The sequence below is a fragment of the Dipodomys merriami genome, unplaced genomic scaffold (genome assembly GCF_024711535.1).
Source record: "Dipodomys merriami isolate MVZ:Mamm:240054 unplaced genomic scaffold, mDipMer1.0.p SCAF_33, whole genome shotgun sequence".
Lineage (NCBI taxonomy): Eukaryota > Metazoa > Chordata > Mammalia > Rodentia > Heteromyidae > Dipodomys > Dipodomys merriami.
Genome location: NW_027204826.1, coordinates 18,180,993 through 18,197,228, shown reverse-complemented (window position 1 = coordinate 18,197,228; position 16,236 = coordinate 18,180,993). Strand labels below are relative to the sequence as shown.

General features: G+C 60.1%; 1 protein-coding gene and 1 long non-coding RNA gene across 8 annotated transcripts in view; one reads left to right on the top strand and one right to left on the bottom strand.

The window, feature by feature from the left end:
• Positions 1 to 16,236, bottom strand: part of Sh3gl3 (SH3 domain containing GRB2 like 3, endophilin A3) — a 37,325-nt gene that overhangs the window by 19,552 nt on the left and 1,537 nt on the right. For 6 of the 7 annotated variants that reach the window (XR_011376596.1, XR_011376597.1, XR_011376598.1 and 3 more), the window contains exons 2-5: positions 8,347 to 8,415; positions 7,585 to 7,657; positions 6,018 to 6,161; positions 3,123 to 3,256 (exon numbers count right to left, since the gene is read on the bottom strand). Coding sequence is in view for 4 of the 7 variants with exons in the window: in XM_070043364.1 (XP_069899465.1) it covers positions 3,123 to 3,256; positions 6,018 to 6,161; positions 7,585 to 7,657; positions 8,347 to 8,415 (420 nt within the window). In the remaining 3 variants the exon portion in view is untranslated. Of the gene's footprint in view, positions 1 to 3,122; positions 3,257 to 6,017; positions 6,162 to 7,584; positions 7,659 to 8,346; positions 8,416 to 16,236 lie in introns of those variants that run through there. The other variant, XM_070043368.1, reaches the window with a different exon arrangement.
• LOC138842125 (uncharacterized) lies at positions 3,135 to 7,576 on the top strand. Its single transcript, XR_011376599.1, has 3 exons — positions 3,135 to 3,300; positions 4,868 to 5,111; positions 6,967 to 7,576. It is a non-coding gene; the product is annotated as an uncharacterized lncRNA (long non-coding RNA).

The window sequence follows — 16,236 nt, the reverse complement described above, 5'->3', positions numbered from 1 at the left end:
AAGGCTCTGAGTGACCACAGCGAGCCGTCACGGCTGCTGGGGGCGGCCACGCGGCCCCCACCACCTGCGGGTCCTGAGTGGGGGGACGCGGGGTCCCGGGGGGGGGACGGTGGGTCCCGGGGGGGGGGACGGTGGGTCCCGGGGGGGGGGATGGTGGGTCCCGAGGGGGTGGGGACGGTGGGTCCGGGGGGTGGGGATGGTGGGTCCCGGGGGGGGGACGGTGGGTCCCAAGGGGGTGGGGACGGTGGGTCCCAAGGGGGTGGGGACGGTGGGTCCGGGGGGGGGGGATGGTGGGTCCCGAGGGGGTGGGGATGATGGCAGGTCCCGAGGGGGTGGGGATGGCGGGTCCTGAGTGGGGGGACGGCGGGTCCCGAGCGGGGTATGGCGGGTCCCGAGCGGGGTATGGCGGGTCATGAGGGGGGGGGCGGTGGGTCCCGAGGGGGGCGGTGGGTCCCGAGGGGGGGACGGCGGGTCCTGAGGGGGGGGCGGTGGGTCCCGAGGGGGGGACGGCGTGTCCCGAGTGGGGGACGGCGGGTCCCGAGTGGGGGACGGCGGGTCCTGAGGGGGGGACGGCGGGTCCTGAGGGGGGGACAGAGGGTCCCGAGGGGGGACGGCAAGAACAAGCAGGGCTGCCCGTGTGGCACCGCATGGTGCTGGGCAGCAACGTGGCTAAGCCCCTGCCCCACGGGTCCCCCCACCCCGGCAGGAGGCTGCTGGTGTCCTGTGGCTGAGGCCGTGCCCTGAGCCGCTCCCCGCTCCCCACTCCCCGGGGTGCTGTTCAAGGAGCAGCCTGTGGGTCCTCCTGATGGACAGGTCCTGAGGCCCACCGGCCCAGCAGAGCCCACAAAAGCCACCTCAGCCCACGGGCTCAACCCCCACCGGGAGATCCAAGCCCAGGCCCATCGCAAGATGGAAGAGCAGCAGCCTCCCAAGACCACTCAGAAAACGTCTCTGTTGCCTAGGAAACCGTGATCTCCAAGAACAAGAAGCCTGGCGACTTCTGCACACTTCCCACTGAGGATCTACAGCCCCAGCCAGCTCCCTTCCCCCTGGCGTGTCTCCCCCCCAGCCTCCCTCCCACCTCCCTCCCCTCCACCCTGCCATGATCCCCCCAGCCTCCCTCCCACCTCCACCCCGCCATGATCTCCCCAGCCTCCCTCCCCTCCACCCCGCCATGATCCCCCCAGCCTCCCTCCCACCTCCCTCCCCTCCACCCTGCCATGATCCCCCCAGCCTCCCTCCCACCTCCACCCCACCATGATCCCCCCAGCCTCCCTCCCACCTCCACCCCACCATGATCCCCCCAGCCTCCCTCCCACCTCCACCCCACCATGATCCCCCCAGCCTCCCTCCCACCTCCATCCTGCCATGATCCCCCCCAGCCTCCCTCCCCTCCACCCCGCCATGATCCCCCCAGCCTCCCTCCCACCTCCACCCCACCATGATCCCCCCAGCCTCCCTCCTACCTCCATCCTGCCATGATCCCCCCCAGCCTCCCTCCCCTCCACCCCGCCATGATCCCCCCAGCCTCCCTCCCCTCCACCCTGCCATGATCCCCCCAGCCTCCCTCCCACCTCCCTCCCCTCCACCCTGCCATGATCCCCCAGCCTCCCTCCCCTCCACCCTGCCATGATCCCCCAGCCTCCCTCCCCTCCACCCTGCCATGATCCCCCCAGCCTCCCTCCCACCTCCCTCCCCTCCACCCTGCCATGATCCCCCCAGCCTCCCTCCCCTCCACCCCGCCATGATCCCCCCAGCCTCCCTCCCACCTCCACCCTGCCATGATCCCCCCAGCCCCCCTCCACTCAGGAGCTGCTGGACCAGCCAGCCTGGTGCTCACATCCAGGACATTGGAGGAGACAGGGGAGGAGCACCACCAGCCCCAGGGCAGTGAGAACAGAGATGGGGGGACGGGGCCTGAGACCAGCTGGCGAGCGCTTTCCTTGGGGTGGAGGGAGAGGACGCACGGGCCTGGGGACTGGAGGCAGCACCCAGCGTTCACGTCCCTCCCACCTCCCTGCACCTCCCTGCAGCCTTTGCGGCAGGGCTTCCTTCCCCACGGAGACCCCACCCCAGGCCGACACTGCAGACGCCGCCCTGGTCCTTTGGCCAGCTTCTCTGGGGTTCTCTCCGCCCTGTCCACTTCTCTCCCAAGGCCTTCACTGACCCAGCCACGTGGACAGGGGACTCCCAGGAGTTCACCCAGGACCTGCCCCCACAAGCCCCCAGGACAGGGCTGGTGCCACGGCCATTACCCCCCGTCCACCCCGTCCCCCCGTCCCCCCGTCCACCCCCGTCCACCCCCCATCCTCCCGTCCACCCCCATCCCCCCATCCACCCTCCATCCCCCTGTCCCCCATCCCCCCGTCCACCCATCCACCCCCGTCCCCCCGTCCACCCCGTCCCCCTGTCCACCCTCCATCCCCCTGTCCCCCCATCCCCCATCCACCCCCGTCCCCCCATCCACCCCATCTCCCCGTCCACCCCCATCCCCCTGTCCACCCCGTCCCCCCATCCACCCCCGTCCCCCTGTCCACCCCCGTCCCCCCGTCCACCCCCGTCCACCCCCGTCCCCCTGTCCACCCCGTCCCCCCATCCCCCCCGTCCCCCTGTCCACCCCCGTCCATCCCCCCGTCCCCCCATCCACCCCCGTCCCCCTGTCCACCCCGTCCCCTGTCCACCCCGTCCCCCCGTCCACCCCCGTCCCCCCATCCACCCCCCATCCCCCGTCCCCCCATCCACCCCCCATCCCCTGTCCACCCCCTGTCCCCCCGTCCACCCCCCGTCCACCCCGTCCCCCCATCCCCCCTGTCCACCCCCCATCCCCCTGTCCCCCCGTCCACCCCGTCCACCCCATCCCCCCATCCACCCCCCATCCCCTGTCCACCCCCTGTTCCCCCGTCCACCCCCCATCCCCCTGTCCCCCCGTCCACCCATCCCCCCTGTCCACCCCCCATCCCCCTGTCCCCCCGTCCACCCCTGTCCCCCCGTCCACCCCCAGACAGGGCCAGCCTGTGCTGTCCCCGCTGTCCCCCACCAGAGCAGGACAGCGTCTCTGACGGCTTCCTCACTACTGCGGACGACTTTACAGCCACAAGCTACGTCTGATCTAGCTCACTCACCCCAATCTCTCTTAAGTCTTTGTCCTGTAGTAACTGAAGCGGGTCAATGAAGGTTTGCTTCACATTGACGTCCAGAGAGTCTTTCACCTCTGCCATCAGCTTCAGCGATTCACCAACTTCTATCAACGCATTGCCTTGGTTAGGAAATACAAACGAGAGTGGCTCTTCAGAATAACAGGTGAGCAGACACGCTTGATGTTTCCTTAGCAACGCCCATTACCTCACTCACGTGACTGTGACCCCTCTGAACATACTTCTACAGTAAAAATATATACAAGAAAAGCACTTTCCGTCTTAGCCACGAGGTGGAGATAAAGGCCCTTCGTTTACAGACAGGCACGGAGGGAGCCTGGAATTCTGTAGACTGGTACCCGGCGCTCCATGCGAGCTCTGGGAGACAGTCGCTCTTGTGAACCATGAAAAGATCCTTCACAAGGGAACCAGCGTGAACCTACAAGGACTGTCTGAGCCCCAGCTGTGGGGTCCTGGGACCACGTTCCACGTCCTTCCCACAGTCCCCAGTCCTCGGCTCTGGTCCCTCTGAGGCCCGAGGGCGCTCTGCCCGCAGGCCGTGCGTCTGCCCTTGCAGAACCTGGGAGATAATCTTGCTGTGGTCCAGGAGAGACGCCCTGGAGAAGGCAGCCCTGCAAAGAACTGCTCTCCAAGTCAGCACCTGCTCACGTTGCTGTGTGTGCCTGTGTGCACGTGTGCGTGTGCATGTGTGTTGTGTGCCTGTATGCATGCATGTGTGCATGTGTGTCTGTGTACATGTGTGAGTGTATGTGCAAATGTGTGCGAGTGTGCCTATGTGTATGTGTGCATGTGTGAGTGCATGTGTGTGCACTGTGCATGTGTGTGCTGTGTACATGTGTGCATGTGTGCTGTGTGTGCATGTGAGTATGTGTGCTGTGTGTGCCTGTGTGCATGTGTGCCTGTGTGCTGTGTGCATGTATGTGTGCCTGTGTGCCTGTGTGCATGTATGTGTGCCTATGTGCCTGTGTGCATGTGTGTGCGCGCATGTGTGCGAGTGTGCCTATGTGTATGTGTGCATGTGTGAGTGCATGTGTGTGCACGCGTGTGTACCTGTGTGAGTGTTGTGCTGTGTACATGTGTGCATGTGTGCTGTGTGTGCATGTGTGTGTGCCTGTGTGCATGTGAGTGTGTGTGTGCATGTGTGCCTGAGTGTGTGTGTGACTGCATGTATGTGCACGTGTGCGTGTGTGCCTGTGAGTGTGTGTGTGCTGTGTACATGTGTGCATGTGTGCTGTGTGTGCATGTGTGTGTGCTGTGTGTGCCTGTACCTGTGTGCATGTGTGTACATGTGTGCCTGAGTGTGTGCGTGTGCGTGTGCCTGTGTGTGCATGTGTACGTGTGTGTGCATGTGTGTGTGTCTGTGTGAGTGCATGTGTGTGCATGTGTACGTGTGTGTGCGTGTGTGCGTGCGTGCGTGTATGTGCGTGTGTATGTGTATTTGTGTGCTCGTGTGTGTGTGTGCGTATACTGTGGCTGGGGCTTGAACTCAGGGACTTCTGCTTGCTACAAAGGTGCTCTCCCACTTGAGTCGCACCTCCAGCTCCTTTTTAGTTATTTTCGAGGTGGGGTCTCACTTGGCGCCCAGGCTACTTGTGCACTGCAGATGGCAGGCACACGCGCTGGCCCGGCCACGGGGCTTCCTCCAGAGGTGGGGGGCAGAGGTGCACCCCACCCGCCGTCGACTGAGATAGAGTCTCTCACACTCCTTGTAGCAGGCTAGGCTAGCGGCCCCGCCTCCCGGCCCTGCCTGCCAAGCGTCGCCGGCCAGCTCTGCCTCCCCTCGTGTTGTAAGGAAACAGGAGTGGATCGTGTGGAATACTCGTGGAAACCGAGCCTCCTGGACGTCACACCCGCCGTGCCCTCCCCGACCGCCCACTGCCAGGTTCACTGGTCCGCGACCACGAGACTCCCCAGCTGACCCCGATCTGGCGAAGCGGCCTCCGCCGTGGGCACACGGTGGGTCTCCCCCCAGCCTGACTCTTTCCCACTCGGTGTGCCAGGCACGAAGGGGCGCTGGGGCCCCCGCCGCCCTCCCCGCCCGGCCCACGGCTCCCAGCCCCCACCCCCACAAGGCCCACGGCTCCCAGCCCCCACCCCCACAAGGCCCACGGCTCCCAGCCCCCACCCCCACAAGGCCCACGGCTCCCAGCCCCCACCCCCACAAGGCCCACGGCTCCCAGCCCCCACCCCCACAAGGCCCACGGCTCCCAGCCCCCACCCCCACAAGGCCCACGGCTCCCAGCCCCCACCCCCACAAGGCCCACGGCTCCCGGGGCCCCCACCACTCTCCCCACCCAGCCCATGGCTCCTGGGGCCACCACCGCCCTCCCCACAAGGCCCATGACTCCTGGGGCCCCACCACCCTCCCCGCAAGGCCCACGGCTCCTGGGGCCCCACCACCCTCCCCGCCCGGCCCATGGCTCCCGGGGGCCCCCACCACCCTCCCCACCCAGCCCATGGCTCCCAGCCCCCACCACCCTCCCCACCCAGCCCATGGCTCCCAGGGACCCCACCGCCCTCCCCGCAAGGCCCATGGCTCCCAGGGACCCCACCACCCTCCCCACCCAGCCCATGGCTCCTGGGGCCCCCACCGCCCTCCCCGCAAGGCCCATGGCTCCCGGGGGGGCCCCCACCACCCTCCCCACCCAGCCCACGGCTCCCAGCCCCCACCACCCTCCCCACCCAGCCCATGGCTCCCAGGGACCCCACCACCCTCCCCGCCCCGCCCACGGCTCCCGGGCCCCCACCGCCCCCCCAGCACCGGGCCCACGGCTCCCGGGCCCCCACCGCCCTCCCCCCAGCGCCGGGCCCACGGCTCCCGGGCCCCCACCCCTCCACCAGGCCTGCCAGGCATGTGCTCACCGAAGGTGGAATCCTCCCCGAGCTCCTTCCCGTACTTGAGCATGCAGTCCCCCAGCAGGCCCTCCGTCTGCGGGTACCCCGTGGTCTTCACCTGTCCCCGGACCTTCGACACCGTGTTCAGCATTCCTAGCTTGGCTCTGTATGCTTAAAAACATTGCAGTTTGTAATTCCCAAAAGTTACAGGAGGGGTTGGGGGGGCTCTGGAGGCCCTGCGGGGTGGGGGGAGGCCCCATGGTGGGGGAGAGGCCCCTCAGGGGGAACTGTGGACAGGGGAGCTGTGGACGGGGAGCTGTGGATGGGGAGCTGTGGACGGGGAGCTGTGGACGGGGAGCTGTGGATGGGGAGCTGTGGACGGGGAGCTGTGGGTGGGGAGCTGTGGACGGGGGGCTGTGGACGGGGGGCTGTGGACGGGGGGCTGTGGTGGGGGGCTGTGGGCGGGGGGCTGTGGACGGGGGCTGTGGACGGGGGGCTGTGGACGGGGAGCTGTGGACAGGGGGCTGTGGGCGGGGAGCTGTGGGCGGGGAGCTGTGGACGGGGAGCTGTGGACGGGGAGCAGGCACTGCCTACAAAGACATGGACACAGGACCAAAAGGACTGAACCCTGGCTGTGGATCCAGAGCCCACCAGCAGCGAGGGTGACGCACGCTGACTGGGAGCTGAGGGCGCTGGGGCGCCGCCTTCCAGACCCGTGCCTCTCAACCCAGCAAGCTTGTCAAGGGTCTGAAAGGAGCCTACGGCTCTGAATTCCCAGCGTTTTTCTCAGGGGCGCTGAACCTGCCGAGCTGTGGCTCAGGGCCCCGGCACGGCTCCGCTCCTCCGCCGAGCAGGCCGGGAGCCTGCGGGCCTGTCAGCCTCCATCCGCTATTAGAAGCACCCAGAAGCCACTACCGTGATTCCAAAGCCTTCACCCTAACTTATGCTCCTCAATTTTCCCCTTCTGGTCTTGCAGGCGGTTCCTGTGGGTCCTGCGGCGGATGGACACACAGATTCCTTCTGAAGCACCTCATCCAAGATGCCTGCCCTGCTGCTGAGAGCACCTGCACCCACAGGACGTGACCCCACAGCACAGTGAGCCCCACAGGACGTGACCCCACAGCACAGTGAGCCCCGAGGGACGTGACCCCACAGCACAGTGAGCCCCGAAGGACGTGACCCCACAGCACAGTGAGCCCCGAGGGACGTGACCCCACAGCACAGTGAGCCCCACGGGACGTGACCCCACAGCACAGCGAGCCCCACGGGACGTGACCCCACAGCACAGTGAGCCCCACGGGACGTGACCCCACAGCACAGTGAGCCCCACAGGACGTGACCCCACAGCACAGTGAGCCCCACGGGACGTGACCTGGGCCACAGCAGAGCCCCACGGGTCGTGACCTGGGCCTGCTCCGCTTCCTGTCACCCAGGAGTCACTGTGATGTCACTGGAGATTCAAGGTTCACAAACTGAGCTCATTACTGGGCCGTCGGGTGCGTCTAGAGCATGTCAACCAAACGCCAAGGGACTGGGGTCACCAGGCCAGGACAGCAAACAGGCAACGGAACACGGCGAGACTGTCCAGCGGTACCTGGGTTTGGCTGGAGGTACTCAGTGGCTTTGGAAAGGATTTCTGCAACAGCTTTATTGGTGACATCGATTTTCTTAAAACAAGACAAATACAGAGAAATGTCAGTAAGTGGCCAACTCAATAGGTTTACAGAAGAACAAATAGAAAAGCTTTTTTTTTTTTTAAACTTGATACCTCTAATTTTAAGCTGTCTTGGAAGGAGGCAGAATCTTATCTGTTTTGGTATTCTGAGATATCACCGCCTCTCAATGACATTAAAAGCTAAAGCCAGGCCCTGCTGGCTCATCCCTGTCATTCTAGTTAGTTGGGAGGCTGGAATCAGAAGGACTGAAGCTGGAGGCCAGCCCAGGCAGAAAAGCTAGTGAGATTCCCCCTTGACCAATAGCAAATCCACCTGTCATCCTAGTTACACAGGAGGCTAAGATCCAGAGGATCACAACCCCAGGCCAGCCTGTACAGAAAAAAAGCTACGCAAGACTCCAACTCAATGGCCTTGCATCAACTACTCTCCTCTTCAGTGCCCCGTGACTCTGACCCCCAAAGAGCCAGCAGCCGCACCCTCCTTCCTCAGCCTGTCTGGACGGTGGGGGGGGTCCAGGGAGGGTCTGATTTTGGCCAAGCATGAGACCCTTCTGCAGAGCACCATCCATGCCTGCTTTTAAGCACCCCGTCTGTCTCCTCTAAGTACTAGCCCGACCTAGAGGTACACCTCCCATCACAGGACACCAGCTTCTACCAGGACTGATGCGAAAAGGTCCCTACCCTTTCCATGTCCAGAAAGTCATCATCCAGCTTCGTTCCTTCCACTCCGCTTATCTTCTCGCTGAACAGCTGCAGAGCAAACACATGTGATCACCAAAGCAAACACACGTGTATGGCAATGTCTCATCATAGTTCTGGACCAGACTTATTAAAAACAAAACCTCAGAGTAAATGCACTCATACTCACATGCGATGGAGAAAAGATTTTGAAGATAACAATCACAGATGTAAGTAACTGTAAATGTATCAAGTGGCCAGCACTTCAGTGAATGCAGAAAAAGTATTTGGGAGTCCACAGCATGAGAGCCAGACCATCAGGAGAGAGACCATCAGATCTGAGAGGCCATCAGACCAAGAGGCCATCAGATCTGAGAGACCATCAGATCTAAGAGGTCATCAGATCTGAGAGGCCATCAGACCAAGAGGCCATCAGATCTGAGAGACCATCAGATCTGAGAGGTCATCAGGACAAGGGACCATCAGATCTGAGAGGTCATCAGGACAAGAGACCATCAGATCTGAGAGGCCATCAGATCTGAGAGGTCATCAGACCATCAGATCTGAGAGACCATCAGATCTGAGAGGCCATCAGATCTGAGAGGCCATCAGACCATCAGATCTGAGAGACCATCAGATCTGAGAGGTCATCGGGACGAGAGACCAGGAGTTCTCTGGCTCTGTGTGCACCCTGGCACTCAGCGTGGAATCCGCGAGGTGGAGAGTGTGGAAGATGGCACAGATGGCCAGCGTTCTCCACACAGCGTCCTCCTGGATCTACTCCTCACCACATCGTGTAGTAAACACGATTCAGTTGAAACCAGGATGATGTGCTCGGGCTTTCCAAATGCATGTGGAATGACATCTAGAACAGTGATTCAGATTTAGTGTGACATTAACTTGACGGCGCTCATTTGAGTTTTATTGGGTTTGTAGTTTCATTTGCATTTACTTTGAAATAAACGTGGGATTTATGGTTGTCTTAAAGCTGCATGCACATTGCTGCTTAGTTGTAAGTTTATACATATTTAAATAGCAGTGTAATGAAGTTCGGTGTCGGTCGGCCGGGCATGTGGCTGGGAACACCCCGCCTTCTCTCCACCACGGACGCGCTACAGCCAAAGCCAGGGCTGGAGGAACCATGATCTCCACCCGTCTCCCTGTCGGGAGCTCAGGCAGATTCGCCACCACCCAAGAGCTGGCGGTGGGGCTGCTGTCGCGGCTTCTAGAAAAAGTGGCGTGACACAGGACTGGATTTCCCTACAGTCCTGGAGATCACAAGTCGGAAGACAGTTTTAGAGTGTTAGCAAGGCTGGTCCTTTTGGAATCCTCTAGTATCTTTTTACCAGATCTCCTAAAGTTCACTTTATTTCATTGATCTATATTTCCTGTCTATCTCCTATCTTTATCTCCATCTCTCCTCTCTTCTTTCCACTTCTCCCCCTCCCCCCAACACGCACCACACACGCACACACACGCGTGTGCGCACGCACATACACACACACACACACACACACACACACATACACACCCCTTCCTCCATCTCTACTACCAAGCAGACAATGCTAAGAACAAACTGCAGGAACAGGTCTCCATTTACCGCTAAATGTTCTGCGTATTTCCTTTTACTTTTAAAGAGGTTTGCAAAACAGAAGACCGAATGGTCGGTCTGTAAAACCCAGCGGAGACAGCAACGCTTGGTTCTCACAGCGTGTCCCCAACGCTCTGGGCGCTGGCAGGTTTGTCCCCCAGCTCCTGGGAGGAGACACGCAGGCCACACCACGGCGGGGGGGGGGGCGCAGCGGGAGGAGCCCAGGCCGCCGCCCAGGCGACCAGAGCACAGCCCGGGTGGGGGGACAGCGGCCCGTCCTCTCCGCGCCCTGACCAAAAGCAGCCCGTAGCTCGGGGCAGCACAGGAGCCGCACCGCGCCGTGCTCGGTGCCTGTCCCATTCCTGGCGCCTGCTCGTCTCCATCTGTGGCCCCGATCCGTGTCAGGAGCTGCACAGCGTACTCAAAGGCAAACGCGTCTGCATGTAAGTGCTGCTAACTAGGGGACCACAGGCGCCCTGCCCGGGAGGGCCCGGAGGCCCCCAGAGCTTCTACCTCATCTGATCTTCTGATTGGCCACTTGTCTTTCGGGGTACCTGACTTGTGCCCCTGCTTGGTGCGGCACGTATCTTAAGTAGTCCTTCGTAGAGACAAAGAACAGAGTGACTGCTTACTCTTTTCACCTTAGCTGCGAGAACCTCAGCACCCAGCATGACAGCCAACAGCAGGACCTCCGGATCTGCCGGCGTGACTGCGCGTGCTCCCGGGGCTCCGCTGCTACGCGGAGCCTCGGCTTCCTGCGCCGGCCCTCCACCTGGCACCCGGCTCCTATCGCCCCTTTTATTCTATTCCTCTCAAGCCGCTTCAGCTCCCACGTGATGAGAACCTTCATTCAAGATCGTGTTTCAGTTACAATCGTAACAATTTTACCAAAAGCCACGGCATGATGTTTGCGGCTGCAGCGACGTGACCTCTCACAGACGGAACCACCAAACTTAAAAGCGAAACCCGCCTACGCCCGGCAAGGCAGCGGCCGAAACCGCGCACGCAAAGCTGACTTTGCCTACTGAAAGATATAATACAGAGGGCCACCGCTTAATTTAAAATTCATAGATTGCAAACAGTGAGAGGCGCTTGTATCTCTCATGAACAAAGCCATTCTATTCCCACGTGAATGGAGCAAAGAGTCCTTCTGCCCTGTCTGCGTGGAACAGTTCTGCGTCTCTCCTCGGGCGCCGGGCAGGGCCTCGCACCGCACCAGCGGCCGCGTGTCCCGATGAGCCTCAGACCACACGCACCAAGTAACAAATGGTACTTTGTGTTCCCAATAAAGAAAAGAAACAACCCGCAAGCCTTCTATGACGGCCTCTGTTTCTCCTTCAGCGCAGCACTGGTGCCACACACACACATTAACATCTTCATGCCAGCCGAGCCCCGGGCTGCGCCCGCGTGGGCCCGTGTATGCCCAGCGCGAAGGGACAAGCCGCGGCCATGTCTTCCAGCTGAGGTTTGCCAGGGGCATCGGTTAAGGTTTTGAGATGTTGGGAGGAGGGGGGAGATGGAGAAAATCTCTCCAAAAAGAAAGAAAGAAAAAGAACCAAAACAGCATCCAGGCAACAACAGAGTAGGTCACACTCATTCCAGAGCTAAATATCTGAGCTGACCGTATCTCCAGATGATCAGGAAGGCAGAATAAACCCCCAGATTCCCCGAGCACCTCTGCGCCCTGCCCTCGGAGGTCTCTGGCTGGCACAGCTCCCCCCAGGACGCCCGAGGGGTACAGAAGCAGCCCCAGGAGGGGGGTGCTATGAATGTGTACGAAGCTCCCAAAGAACCGACCGGCAGGCGGAAAGAGGGAGCCGCGCTGCCACGAAGACCCCTCACACTCCAAGCTGAACGTCTCCACGCTGGAGCGCTGCACGTATTTCTGACTTTGAACTTGGGAAGTGTGGCTCTGGCTACCCTCCAGTGCCAGCAAATCCCGGAGCAGACACACCAGACCTCTAGATCTAACCCACGCACCAGACTGCACCAGAGCGGTCGCTTTGCTGACTCAGGGGACAGCAAGCCATGCTGGGTGCGGGAAATGGCACTCGGGCTTTAGCTGTGCATACGGGAGTATTTGGTGATGAGATGTACGGGGAAAAACACTGCAAGAAAACTGAAGGGGATGGAAGAGGGCAGGCACCAGCTGAGGTCAGGCGCATGCGGGGTAGAGGCTCCGCGGCCTTCTGCATGTTCCGAGTTTTCATCATAGTAAAAACGACATCTGCTGGAAGGCCACAAAGAAGTAAACTTTGGGGCTGGGAAGGTGGCTCAGTGGTAGAGCGCTTGCCTCGCATGCATGAGGCCCTGGGTTCGATTCCTCAGCACCACATGCATAGAAAAACCCAGAAATGACACTGTGGTTCAAGTGGTAGGTGCTCACCTTGAACTGAAGACCTGAGGGACAGTGCCCAGGCCCAGAGTTCAGGCCCCACACCCTACCAAAAAAAAAAAAAAAAAAACCACATAAATCTGTCCCCAGAAGGTGAGATTTCTCTCTGACAGCCTATATTCTGGCCCCAGGGAAATTAAGGCAACAGATTAAGAAATAAAGAACAAACTTCTAACCCATGTATAACTCCACTTAACCCTCAAAAGAGATGTGGGAACAATAAGTAATCACTTAGTAGAAAAAGCTTGGTATGGCTCATGTATTAGCAAAATTAGTAAAAAAGAAAAGATTCATTCTTAACAAGAATAAGGAGTCAATAATAACTCAAAACAAGGAGGGAGTGAGAAAGGGAGGGAGGGAGGGAGGAAGAGATTTTCCAGGCAATACTTCAAAGCTGGGCACCGGGAGCCCATGCCTGTAATCCCAGCTACTCCGGAGGAAGAGATCCGAGGATAGAGGCTTGACATCCACCCAGCCAGAAAGTTCTGTGGGATTCTTATCTCCAAGTAACCACCAAAACGCCAGAAACGGAGCTCTAGCTCCTGTGGTACGGTACTAGCCTTGAACAAAAAAGCCCAGTGAGAGTATGAGGTCCTGAGCTCAAGCCCCAGGACTGGCACAAAACCAACAAAACCAACTTTAGTACCTCAGGAGACAGCCGAACACAATGCAACATCTACAACTTCATACATAACACCTTCTGACTGGAAAGCCATACCCCCGCGGCTGCTGCTGGCAGAAGGTGGCGGATGAACGTCCCCGATACGCCAAGTCTCAGAGCACACATGGCGCGGCCCCCTTGAACGAGGCACTGAAAATGTAAGAAAAACCAAGGTGCGGTGCCAAGCGAGCACCAGAGGAGCAGCACAATGGTAGCAGGAAGATCAAGACACAAATCACCCAGATCATCTCCAATGATGACCAGCAGTGTGACCCCTTGTGGGTGAGGAAGCGGAACCCTGAGCAAAGGTAAGGGTCACGCTGTCGGGCAAGCGAGAGACCTCTGGCTCCAAACCCCACGTCCCACGGTCCCGGAACCGTGTTGCCCGCCCTCCCACCCGCTCCGAGGCCGAGCCGTCCCTCCTCGCGGCCAGCAGGCAGGAGGGCTGTGCGGGCTCCGAGGCCCAGACCTCTGCCCCAGCACTGAGGCTTGGCGTCGGGAAGCTCCCCCTCAGAGCCCTCCACACAGGACAGAATGAAAGGCACACTCCGGGGCCTGGCTCCCGAGGCCTAGCCAGGAGCCACAAGGAAGCCAAGCACAGAGCGCTTCCTGTGTTGTCCTGATGCGCCCGTTTTCACTGCGTGTCTTCCAGGTGAACCCGGGCCTCCGTCCACACGAGGGACGGCTTGGTGTTTTGGAGCCCAAAGCCTCGCTCTTCACGAGCAATTGTGGCGTGCTATTTTCACGCAGTGACACGTCTGTTTTATACCCTAGGCTTGCCACTTTATTTTTGGTGGTGTTCCTCCATCAATCCAGCACAGTCAGCTGGGGTGGGGGGACATGGGTCAAGTGGCAGAGCATTTGCTTAGCGTTCTGGTGACCCTGAGTTCAAACTCCAACACTGCTAAAAGAAAAAATAAGTCAAGCAAGGGACAGAATCAGGTATTTTAGGTAATCACTGACGTTTCTGGGGGAGGGGAACAACATGGACTCAAGATACCAACATAGATTAGAGGGAGGCAGGACAGACCGAGTGGCAGGGTATCTGGAGCGTGTGTAAAGACACGTTTCATGAGTCATATAAAATGGACTCAGTGCTTCAATGTGAGACCTGCCAGCCGGGCTGGGCCTGCGCCCTCAGACTTGCCTGCCCGCCTGTCCCCTGCTCACAGGTAGGGGGCCCCACCAGAGCCTGCTCCCCTGCTCCCAGCCCCCTACTCAGCCCGCCCTGTGCATCAGGACCTGTCAGCTCCCTCCCGCCCCCGACTCTGCCCCAGGCCCCACCTCGGCTCTGTGCTGGCCAGCCGCCCTCCCCGGCCATTCCCACAGCAGGCAGGCCTGAGCAGATGAGGGAGGCTAATGGACATGATAGCAAACGCAGGGAAGTACTTCGCGTTAGGGATAACTGACGCTCTCGCCATCTCTGTCTCTCTCGTTCTCTCCTGCTGGCATCTACCTGCTGTATCATCTCCAGGGCTCACAATTTACACTCTGCAAAGGGAGGCAGCCTCGCTCTCAGGACCGGGAAGCCATAAAGAAAGAGGAACACGTTACCCAGAGTTATACAAAGCCTTGCTCTTGGCCTGTGGTTGAGAAAAATGATCTCTTTGCCATAATCCTGACTCCCCTATGTATCAAAGATGTATGAATCTCCTCTGCCTTTCTCTGAAATGCTGTAGTAAAATACTCAGGAGGTTCAGAACCGGACAAGAGGACACACACACACATATACACGCATATACATGCACACACTGACACACACATGGGCACGTGCACACACCCATGTGCACACACCCATATACACATGCACACACATAGGTGTGTAGTTTACTGAAGTTTAATTCACATACTATAGAATTCGCCCACAAAAGTGCACAACTTAATAGTTTTTGGTATACTCAGAGCCGTGCAGACATCACCACACTCAAGTTCAGAACAGGAACACTGCTTCTAAATCCTCTAACTCATACCAAGAGAAATCCCAAGGCCCCTGGGTCAGTCACATTTCCGAGGCCAAAGAGGCCATCCAGAGCAGGGCCTGGCCTGGGTCTCTGGGGATTATCAGCCGCTGACATTCTTCAGGAATCCCTTGCTCCTGTCCCAGAAAGCTGTCTCTGAATTAAAACCTGCTGCTAAAATGTTGTCTGAGAACGTCTGGTGTTCCTTATTATTATTATGCTCTCTCTACAATAAATTCTCCACCAATCTGTTGCATTGCAAGAATTCTTAGAAAGACTTCTAGAACAATTAAACATTGATCTAGCGGGCACTAAAACCACTACATCGTGCCAGGAGAAAATGTGAGGCCTTTCTTTCAAATGAAGTCACAACTGGATTTCAGCTCATGCAAAAAGCTCCATGTGCGTAGGAGGCCCTGGGCCCAGGGCCTGGGGATGCCACACCACCTACCACCAGTGCAGAGTTTCCCCAGAGCCAGCAGCTTTCCAGGCTCTGAAGCACTCAGCTGGTCGGTGCTCAGAAGACAGCCAGAGCCACTCGGGGGCTGAAATCTGGGGTCTCTGAGACAGACTCCCATCCAGTCCACATCCCATAAAGAGATGATATCCCGGGTCTCTGAGACAGGCTCCTACTCAGTGCACACCCCATAAAGAGCTGACTAGAGAGGCAGACCCCGCGCCCTGCCTGTGTTCTGGGCGGTGGTGGCCGGTACCACCGTGCCCAGGGCCCACGCTCTGTCCAACCTGCAGCACGTGGGTCGTCAGCCGGCTGGGTTGGGGTCTGCATCGGGGCTGGAGTCTCTGTCTGGGCTGGGGTCTGCATCGGGGCTGGGGTCTCTGACTGGGCTGGGGTCCCCCTCTGGGGTTTGGTTCTCCCATCTGGGCTGGGGTCCCCGGCTGAGCCGGGGTCCCCCGACTGGGCTGGGGTCCCCATCTGGGCTGGGGTCTGCATCGGGGCTGGGGTCCCCGTCTGGGGTTGGGGTCCCCCGGCTCAGTCTGGGGCTCCGGGCTCCTGGGAAGCGGGATTGGGCAGAGCAGACCCCCACCCCAGACCTGAGACCCGGACCTGAGCCCGCCATGAGAGCGCATTTGCTTGTGGTCCGTACCCACCCGATCCCCGCGCCCCCTACCAGCCCATGGACCTCCGCCCGCGGCCCTGCACCACCCTGTCCTCCAGTCCGCCCCCACCACCCACACGGAGCCTCCCGCGCCCAAGACTGGGGGTCCCCGGGCCTCGGCTTCCCACGCAGGACCTCGTGGGCTCCCATCTCCCTCCCCAGCCTCCCAT